Here is a 10,247-nt window from a genome sequence, read left to right on the forward strand (position 1 = left end):
CCAACCCAGGAGGACTCTGGGAAGCAAGCATTCTGAGCTTCTGGCCTCACATTTCCATGAGCTTTGGGAGTCCTACCCTGACTATTTCCACAAATGGCCAGGCCCCCCAGATGGAAGGAGCCCCTGAGGGAGAGTGCCTTGTATGTGTCTGGCACATTGAGGGTACAGAACTAGCCCTGTGGTCACCTCAAGCTCCTGCCTACACAGCTCCGTGTCCACTTGTGTAAGTGGACAGAGCCACTTGAGTATTGCCCGTGGGGCCCAGGACCAGGTCCCTTCGACCCAGCTGGAGAGGGGCCCTAAATGCTGGAGCATGGCCGTAGCTGGCACCCATGCGGGAATTTTCTGCCAGAGGCTGTTCCTGCCCTCCCCGCAGGACATGCCCGTACCCTGAGCCTCCCCCTCGGAAGGCCAATATGAGTTTGAGAGAGTATCGTGTTGAGGGACATTTTTATAACTTTTATCTACATGTTTATTGTAGAATTTGTAAAATACAGAGAATTATAAAGAAAATAAAAGCCCTTTATATCAATACCAAGAGATAAGCACTGTTGACATGTTGGTGTATATTTTCCCGGCCCTTTCTTCTCAGCACCTATTTTAAATGGGATCACACTGTACTTACAGTCATGTGTCCTTTTTCCAGTTAACGTGACTAGATGTATTTTTCACTCTTAAATGCCAAACCTAGATGCTAACCAAATGGAAGTTGGTCAGTTTCCCAGGGTTAGAGGCTTCTACTGCCAGCCTGGCCCCCTCTGTCAGGACCGTCGGCCCCGGGTCTCTTCCCAGCTCTGCTGATGTCTGACTCTAGTCAGGCCCAGTCCCTAATATCTGTCCGCCAACATCCTTGCATCTACTTTTTGCCACCCCCATCTCCAGCTGCCAAGTGTGTCTGTTTGTGTCTGTGTGTGTGTGTGTGTGTGTGTGTGTGTCTGTGTCTGTGTCTGTGTGTGTGTGTGTAGTGCACGTAGACTTGGTTGGACAGGCCCGTTCCACGAGGCAGGATGTGGAGTTGAGGTATTTGGGATATGCAAGAGGATGGAAGTTTATGATTACTTAGGACAATGGAATTTATAAACATATCCTCTAAATAGTTCCAAGCCTCTCCCACAATAGACATGTTTAATTACCACCCCCCACCCCACCCCCACCCCCAGCCTGATGTTTTGAAAGCTCTTTGTCAGCCAGACAAAGATCATTGTCACTTCACCCCCTTTCCTATCTCTCTGAACTGCAGAGGTTCAGGCAGCCTGTGAGAACTTGTGGGCCGTGTGAGGGCATCAGCATTCAACACCCAGAGGTCTGAGCTACAGAATGAGGGCAGAAAATCACAATATTGTGGTCAGCCTGACCAGCCTTATCTACTAGGCCTTTTGAAATATTAAAATTATTCAGATTCCTGGGCCGGCTGAGTGGCTCAGTTGGTTAAGAGCTCGCTCAAGAGTTTGAGCTCTGAGCAACAGTGTTTCAATTCCCGGCCTGAGCTGAGCAGCCGCTGAGCTGCCAACAGGTGGCAGGATGGCTAGCTTAAAAAAAAAAAAATTGTTCAGATTCCTGTTTCTGCCTCTATGGGAGAGGTGGGAGAGGCCCGTTCTATCTGGAAGGTGGCAGAGGAAGAGGAAGTGTTGACAGCAGAAATAGGGGGCATTCCAGCATTTTTTACTGGTGGCCTAAGTCTGAGCCCTTCTCTGTGCTGTGCCCACCAGGCATTGGCTTCTGGGTGACCTGCTGTTTCTTACCTACATGGCCCAAAGATACGCGTATGGATGCTGGACAGTTTTTCCGAGCTCCCCAGCCTCTCCCAAACCCTACCCTTGATGGATGAATGGATAATACAAATGTGAATAAATAAATATATATATATATATATATATATATATATATATATATATATACACAGTAAAACCTTGGATTGCGAGTAACTTGGTTTGTGAGTGTTCCGCAAGACGAGCAAACATTTCTAATACATTTTAACATGCTAAATGAGCCATGTCTTACAATAAGAGTAGTTTGTTTCTGAAACTAATTAAGCTCGCAAACCAAGGTATTACTGTGTATATATATAATATATATATTATATATATAATATGTATGTATACATATATACATGTGTGTGGAATACTAGTCAGCCCTAAAAAGAAAGAAATCTTGCCATTCGCAACATGGATGGACCTTGAGGTCATTATGGTAAGTGAAATATGTCAGACAGAGAAAGACCAATACTGTATGATTTCATTGACATGTGGAATCTAAAAAAACAAAACAAAAAACAAACTTATAAGTACAGAGAACAAATTGGTAGTTGCCAGATTAAGGCAAGAGGGTAGGTGACATGGATGAAGGTAGTCAAAAGACATAAACTTCTCGTTATAAATAAGTTCAGGGATATAATGTACATCATGGTGACTATAGTTAAACAAAAATACTGTTTTATCAAGCATGTCTGTGCTTGAAGCAGGAGGAGGGGCTTCCCTGAGAGCTCCGTCAGCCAGTTATACAGAAACATCACTGATTTTTTTCTTTCCTTGTGTTTTAAATATTTTTATTTGGAGGGTTGTTTGCTCAGTTTCTCTGTGATGATGTGGGTGCACTGGGCTGAGGAGGGTGAGTGAAGAGGTGACAGGATGGAGGGTGTCTGGGTGTGGAGGAACATGAGTTTGAGGAAGGAATCCCAAAGATGGATAGGGCTGATCTCCCCAGAATATATGTGTCAGGCTACTAGGGAGTCACCAAAGGCTAGTAGAGAGCTGGGGTCCTGCGAGTGGTGCTCAAACCAGGCTCAAGCACTCATGGACATGCACCTTGAATGGAAGGTACCAGCCACACCTCTCCACACCCCTCACAGCCCTCTACCTTTCTCTGTTCCTCCTACTGACTGCAAACTCAAAATATCAGGTTCTCTTTGGGAAACAGGTATAAGGACAAGGGGAAGGGAGGAAGGGTCCTGTACAGCCCTGGGGATGATCACACATCCCACAGAAGAGAAAAGGGCCAAAAATGTGAACACAGGAGGTCAAATCAGATCATGGAGAGACACTTATGCTTCCAGAGTTCAGAGATTCAGAGATATCACTTCCTTCCGTCCATCCATCATTTGCATCATCCCATCCACCAACTCAGAGGTGATTACAGCCTCTGTGTGTGGGGGGGGGCGGGGGGGGGAGATCTCATCAATTCCTGATCAAGGCCCAAAGGGTGCCTCCAATGCCAGAGAGAAGTGACCAAGTAGAGTAGAACAAGCTCCAGCTTAAAAGTCCAGAGCCTTGGTTCTCCTCTCTGCTCTGCCACTAACTAGCTGTGTGAACTAGGTCATATGGCTTCACCATTCTGGACCTCCATCTCCTCACTTATAAAATGGGGACAGTTGGACCAGAAGGTGGGTGGGGGCTTTCCAGTTCTGACATTCCACGGCTGACACTTTAGCCCCTGATGTCACAATATGGAGCCAGATCGTGATTGGCTTATAGCGTCACCCAGCTCTGATGTTCTCTTGGTCATGGGCACAAGATGGACTTGCCCTGGACCTCCCCTACTTATGCTCTTCTGTTATGGGCAGCTCTTGCCATGGCTCAGGACCGAGGGTGATCAGAGCTTAGGTGAGGCTGGGACTCAGAGCAGCAAGGGATCAAACGAGGGGACCAGTCAGGGGCAGGCCACTCCCAGGACAGCATGATGCCCACCTCCTTCTCTGTAGACAACCTCTACAATGAGACCATGGCAAAGACGTTCCTGCAGTTTTATGAGAACACAGCCCAGATCGTGTGGAACGAGTTCATGGAGGCCACCTGGAACTATGTCACCAACATCACCAAGAAAAATCAGGAGGAAATGGTGCGTATGGTACCACTTCCACTCCAGCCCCTTTCCCCCTTGCTCGTCTCATGGTCTTGTGGGGGGTGGGCGGGGGGGGAAATCCACACCTTCTGTCCCCTGTCCAGAGCTAAAGGAAAAAGAGAAACCCCAAAGTACATGTCGAAGCAGGCTGTAAGCTCCATGCCTCTTGGTGGCACTCAGGGCTCTCTGGGCAAGAATCTCTTGCTGCTTTCCCCTTGTAAATATCACCTACTGGCCTTTAGGGTGGCTCTCTTCCTTTTCCCTCTTAGCAAATCTTCAGTGATTCTGAAGCCTTAAAGTGGGCTTTGGGGGGAGGCTGGGGGGCTGTGGCCCTGGAGTTCAATGTGGGACCCTTACTCCCTCCCCCAACCTCCCACAACAAATATGGTGACCCTCCTTCCAGCTGCACAAGGATGAGGAGAAATCCAAGCACATGCTGTACTTTGGCACCCGGGCCCGCCTGTTTAAGAATGCCAGGTTCCAGGACCCGGCCGTGAAGTGCATGCTGAGTAAGCTGCAGAACATAGAGAAGGCAGCCCTGCCCGAGGACGAGCTTCGGGAGGTGATGGACGGGACAGAGCCCCCAGGTCTCCAGGCACATGCTCCCCACCCTAGGGGTGGGTGGGAGGGCAGGCTGGGTGGGGAACCAGAGTGTCTGGGGCAGGAGGAAGGTTGGTGGGGCAGGGCCAGAGCTTCCTCTTGGGGAGGAGGAAAGCAGGAGCTGGTGGGGAGATGCCTCCGCCAGCCCCACCTCTCCCAGCTGGTAGGGCTAGCACTGGGGGTGGACCCGCAGGCACGGGCTTGCCCTGGGTGACACCCGCCCTCCCCAGTACAACAAGCTTCTGGCCTACATGAAGACAACATACAACATGGGCCAGGTGTGCCTGAATGAGGGGCCCTGCATGCCCCTGGAGCCTGGTGAGTGCCCCAGCCCTGCCCCTGCCCAACTGCAGAGTCTCAAACACTTTCCAGGAGCCCCCCAACGCCCATTCTCCTCCTTGCCCCAACTGTGATCCCTTGTTGGGGGGTTGGAATCTGCCCAGGGAGGGTGAGGGCAGAGACAAGCAGGAGTGGGTGTCCCACCTTGGCTCCTTTTCCGGGCGTAGACCTCAAAGATATCATGGCCACCTCCCGGGACCAGAAGGAGCTGCTGTGGGCCTGGCAGGGCTGGCGGGACGCTGTGGGTCGCCTGCTCCGTGGCACCTTCGAGCAGTATGTGCAGCTCAGCAACAAGGCTGCGAGGCTCAATGGTGAGGCCCCACCCCTGGCTGGCTTGGCCTGAGCAGACCACACACTGCACGGGTCTCAGATCAATGCCTTGGCAGGACACAGCAGGGTCTTCAGAGGGGAAGGCAGTAGTAGGACCTAAAGATGGGAACCCTGAGCCCTGCAACTGGGCAGAGCAAAGGTAGTTCATTCATTGAGTTGTTCCACAAACATTAATTGAGCATCTACTGTGTGCGGGTGCTGGGGAGGTTCGAAGATGCGTAGGTACAAAGACAGAGAGGGTGCCTGCCCTCTGAGGGCTTATAGCCCTCTGGGAGACAGACAATATTCATGCAAACACACACCTCTGGTTACCACTCAGATTGAATGCTGAGAAGGAAGGGTCTGCTGAGAGAGAGAATAAGGAGAGACCTGCTTCAGATAAGTGCTCAGGGAAGGCCTCTGACATTTATCTAAGGTCTGAAAGATGAGAACGAACCAGGCAAGCACGAAGTGAGAGCATTACAGGCTCCACAATGGGGAAAGCTGACGTTTGGGAGGATCTGAACGAAGCCAGTGTGGCCAGAGGACTTGACTGGGTGGGGCTCAAGGTGGGTGGGTGAGGACCAGGGCCGCATCCCTGTCCTAGGCAACTCTGTGAGGAGCGCGGAGTATGCACTGTGCTATGTGCTTCTCTGCCCTGATCTCATCCAATACAGAGAGTGGCCTTGGAGGTATTTTTCCCATTTGGCAGGTGAAGACCCCAGGGATCAGGGAGGTCAAGTGGCTTCCTTAGAAGGTGCCTGGGTCTCCTGTCTGCCAGGCCAGGGCTAAGGGTGGTGAGCACCTCTGAGCCCCGCTCCTGTCCTAGGTTACAGAGACATGGGGGCCCTGTGGCGGGCCAAATATGAATCTGACAAGCTGGAGAAGGACCTGGAGCAGCTCTTCCAGGAGCTGCAGCCGCTCTACCTGAACCTGCACGCCTACGTGCGCCGGGCCCTGTATCGCTACTATGGACCCGAGGTCATCGATGTGAAGGGGCCCATCCCTGCCCACCTCCTGGGTAAAGCCCCAGCTGGCAGTGGGGTTGTGGCTGGAAGAGGAGGCCTCCAAACAGGCACTCAGTTAGGGCAGGGATGGCCTCCTGCTGCCTCTGAGCTCCTCCGTTCCCCTTCCAGGGAACATGTGGGCTCAGTCCTGGGTCAAAATCTTAGACCTGGTCCTACCCTTCCCAAAGAAGCCCCCTGAGGACATCACAAAGATCATGCGAAGCCAGGTAAGTGCTCGGCCTCTGTCTGCCCCTGCCTGCTCCACACCCCGAGGCAGGGCCCCATGCACCCTTCCTTCCCCACAGCACTGGAACCCCGAGAAAATGTTCGTAGAGGCTGAAAAATTCATCACCTCCCTGGGGCTGCTTTCCACCCCTCCTGATTTCTGGGAAAATTCGATGATGGAAAGACCAACCGATGGCCGGGAAGTGGAGTGCCACGCCTCCGCCTGGGACTTCTACAACAGCAAGGACTTCAGGTGCTCACCCAGCGGCCAGCACCACCTTCCTGTCCCTCTCTAGTTCTTCCTTTGCTCCTTCCACTCTCCACCTGTCTGCCTCTTTTAGGATGTGTGCAAAAGGGGTGGGTGGGGTGGAGCTGGGGCAGGGGAGGGGGCATGTAAGCCAGCAACGTGGGAGAGGTGAGTGTGAGAGCAAAGCTCATGGCCGCTGGTTGGATGTGGGGCCTGGAAGGAGAAAGGACGGCAACCAAGGATCCGCTGGTCACCAGCCCAACCACCCCAACCCTTAACAGAGCGTGAATGGAAAAATCTGTCCTTCTCCCAGGGCATCCCCATGCTCCTTGACCCCTGCCCTTTAACCCTAGGATAAAGAAGTGCACCGAGGTGACCACAGAAGACCTGCTCTCCATCTTCCACCAGATGGGCCATATCCAGTACTTCATGCAGTATAAGAACCTCCCCGTGATCTTCCGTGCAGGCCCCAACCCAGCCTTTGAAGAGGCTGTGGGGTCAGTGATCACCCTCTCGGCCTTTTCCCACAAGCACCTGCTCAACAGAGGCCTGCTCAGCCGTCAGCATCAGGACTCAGGTGATGGGGACCAAAAGGACCATGGGAGGGAAGCCGGAGTCTGGGGCTGCAGCTAGGGCTGTCCGGCCCAAAGGGAGGGAGAGCCAGGAGCCACGCCACCTGACTGCCTCACCTTCCCCAGAGGAGGAGGTCAATTTCCTGATGGGTATTGCCCTGGACAAGATCGCATTCATCCCCTTCGCCTATCTGATTGACTTGTATCGCTGGAAGGTCTTTGACGGCACCATCCAGAAGGATAACTACAACCTGGAGTGGTGGAACCTCAGGTGAGGAGGACAGCTGCCTTGTGCTCTCTGCCCCCTCCAGCCCTGATGTGGGCAGGGCTTTTTGGTCAGCCTCGAGGGTGCAGCCACCTCTTCTCTGAGGGCAGAGCTGGGCCTGCAGTGCTGATGACCTGGGGGCTGCCGGAAAGCCCGGGGGACAGTATTGGCTCTTTGCGATCACCAGATGAAAGCATCCCTGCTGAAGTGGATAGATAGGGTCCGTGTGGGTGGTCATGAGGCCGCCTGCTAAATCTGGCAGCAGCACTGAGCAGGCCTCTGAACCTCTCCAGGGATCCTGGTGGAGGCCCCACCTGCTCCCTGGGTGGTTGTGAAGCTCACACACTGGTTGCACCTGGGCTCCTCCAAGAACAGAACACTGACCACCAGGCAGGCCTCCCTGCTCCTCCCCTCCTATTATGTTCCCACTACTGGGGCCAGTAAGGGGACCTGAGCGCTTTTCCTCCTGTGGAAAGAGTCCTCATGGGGGAGAGACAAGCCTACCGCCCCCTTTTCTGCTGCCCCAACACATACCCACACCTGCCTCTGGCTTAGCATCCCTAGTATGTCCAAGGGCAGAACTAGCTGCTGAAGGAGTCACCAGCAGTCAGGCAGCACCACTCTTGAGTGAGGGGCACTGGCATGGCATCCCATCACTGACCCCTGACTGCTTGGTTGGATAATGAATGCTAGTGGCCTGGGCTTCTCCATCTCCACCAGGCCTCAGGCTGACCAGCTCAAATCTGCTAGCCACAGCATGGTTTGGGGCAACCATGAAGGGCCAGCTAGGTCTGCACGAGCCTTATGTTTATTTGAACCTTTACAACAAGCCCTAGTCATTCACAGAAAAAGACTATGTGCCCAGCCCACAGTCACACAGCAGCCCAGGGGTGGCAGTCCTCCTTTAGTCCTTTCACCCTCCCAACCCCACCCCAAGTTCAGGACCAGGTTTCACCAGTAGGATTGGCAGAGCCTTGACCTTGTGCCCCTCCAAGGGCACCCCCTACCAGCCATCTGAGGTGCCTGCAGGGGCCCCTTTCCTTCTTCTGTGGACCACAGGCACCACCACCTAGATGATGGAGACCAGGGGCTGAGGGAGAGGGGCGGCGACTCTCTGGGCCTTGTCAACGGGAATGAGCCTTTTCATAGACTTTGTCTCCTCCCAGAGATGGGTCATTTTATTCACATTCTACAGACTCCATTTTACAACAAGGCTCAGTGACCATTAGCAACTTTCCCACAGTCACACAGCTCAGAGGGATAAAACCAGACCCGAATCTGAAAGTTCTTGGAATCTGCTCTGTGTGCTGCCACCAGTTCCCTGCTCTCTAAGCCTTGGTTTCCTCATCTGTAGAATGGGAATAATAGCAGCACCCCGCCACAGGGATGACACTATGTCTTCTTCTTGGCGCTTCCTACTAGATGAAATGTCCTTGTCAGCTGGTCTAAACCAGCCCCCATCGTTACAATGCAAGTAGGGACCTTGCCTGGCTCAGTTCCCTCCTGTGGCCCCAGAACCAGGATAGTGTTGAGAGTTGCTAGCACAGAGGAAGTGCTCAATGTTAACTACTGTTACAATTTTACTCCAGTTCCCAGTCTCATGTGTTTTCAAATCATTGATTTAATCAATAAAAAATGCACTAAGCGTCCTCCACACACTGGGTCCAGTTTTGATAGCTGTGCAAGTGCTTGAAAATAAAAAGGCTCTGAGAACCCAGCCGGGTGGCACTATCAAGTCCCCTGTTCTCCCTGCCAGGTTGAAGTACCAGGGCCTGTGCCCTCCCATCCCTCGGACAGAAGATGACTTTGATCCAGGTGCCAAGTTCCACATCTCTGCCAGTGTGTCCTACACACGGTAAAGGTCTGGGCCCTGCCAGCAGGACCAGTTTGGGGAGTTAGGGGTTGGGGACATGGGAACCAGGCCGAGGACTTTCAGGAAGGCCCTAGATCCAGATGTCTCCCTGCATCCCTGCCCACCTTTTACCATCAGGTCACACAGCATTCGGAGGGCCCTGCCCTTTGGGCTTTTCAGATCCTGTGTGGAGGGCAGAGCTGATGGGAATATTCTCAAGCATCTCTGCTGTCCCCACGAGGGGGGCAGGAAAGAGGGAGGCGATGGTTGGTTTCTAGGCTGAAGAGGAGAGCCCTCGCTGTATTCTAGGGCCAGGCTGAGGGGGACCTGGCAGAAGAAACCTCTGCCTGGGCTGTGCCTGCTGACTGGGCCCTCGTGGCCACTGCATGTCAGAGCTGCCTGGCTACAAGCGGCTCTGGGCTTCCCAACCCCGACGCCCACTCCTAAGCCCACCTTCACGTTCCTCTACCCAGGTACTTCCTAAGCCTAGTGCTCCAGTTCCAGTTCCAAGAAGCGCTGTGCAAAGCCTCAGGCCACGTGGGTCCTCTGCACCGCTGTGACATCTACAACTCGAAGACAGCCGGCAAGCTCCTGGAGTGAGTGCCCTCCTTTGTTCTCAGCTCCCCTTCCCTCTCCTGCCAGAAGCCTGACTGGCCCCCTCTCCTCACCTGGGGAACCCGAGACACCCTGAGCAAAGCTTATACTCTAATGGGACGTTCCTTGTGTCAGACTGCAGCCTCTCCTGAAGTAATAGAAGTCCATTTCTCCACGTGTAGCCCCTCTTGGTCAGAGAGACTGTTTAGCCTTCCTGGTAACACATACAATGCACACGTGCACGCACACACTCACACTCTCTCATCCACTCACTCACACACACTCACACTCATATACTCATTCACATTCTCTCTCTCTCTCTCTCTCTCTCTCTCTCTCTCTCTCTCTCTCTCTCTCACACACACACACACACACACACACACACACACACACACACACA

General features: G+C 53.1%; 1 protein-coding gene across 3 annotated transcripts in view; it reads left to right on the forward strand.

Annotated features, from left to right (window-relative positions):
* The first annotated feature begins 4,583 nt into the window (after positions 1–4,583).
* Positions 4,584–10,247, forward strand: part of LOC109380275 (angiotensin-converting enzyme-like) — a 10,526-nt gene continuing 4,862 nt past the window's right edge. The window contains exons 1-9 of one of the 3 annotated variants that reach the window (XM_019637677.1): positions 4,584–4,755; positions 4,944–5,087; positions 5,915–6,106; positions 6,222–6,319; positions 6,398–6,570; positions 6,918–7,141; positions 7,263–7,407; positions 9,158–9,256; positions 9,727–9,849. In XM_019637677.1, coding sequence (XP_019493222.1) covers positions 4,689–4,755; positions 4,944–5,087; positions 5,915–6,106; positions 6,222–6,319; positions 6,398–6,570; positions 6,918–7,141; positions 7,263–7,407; positions 9,158–9,256; positions 9,727–9,849 — 1,265 coding nt within the window. In that variant the 5' untranslated portion in view covers positions 4,584–4,688. The remainder of the gene's footprint in view (positions 4,756–4,943; positions 5,088–5,914; positions 6,107–6,221; positions 6,320–6,397; positions 6,571–6,917; positions 7,142–7,262; positions 7,408–9,157; positions 9,257–9,726; positions 9,850–10,247) is intronic. The other 2 variants (XM_019637678.1, XM_019637680.1) reach the window with 2 other exon arrangements.

Source organism: Hipposideros armiger, unplaced genomic scaffold (genome assembly GCF_001890085.2).
Source record: "Hipposideros armiger isolate ML-2016 unplaced genomic scaffold, ASM189008v1 scaffold_34, whole genome shotgun sequence".
NCBI lineage: Eukaryota > Metazoa > Chordata > Mammalia > Chiroptera > Hipposideridae > Hipposideros > Hipposideros armiger.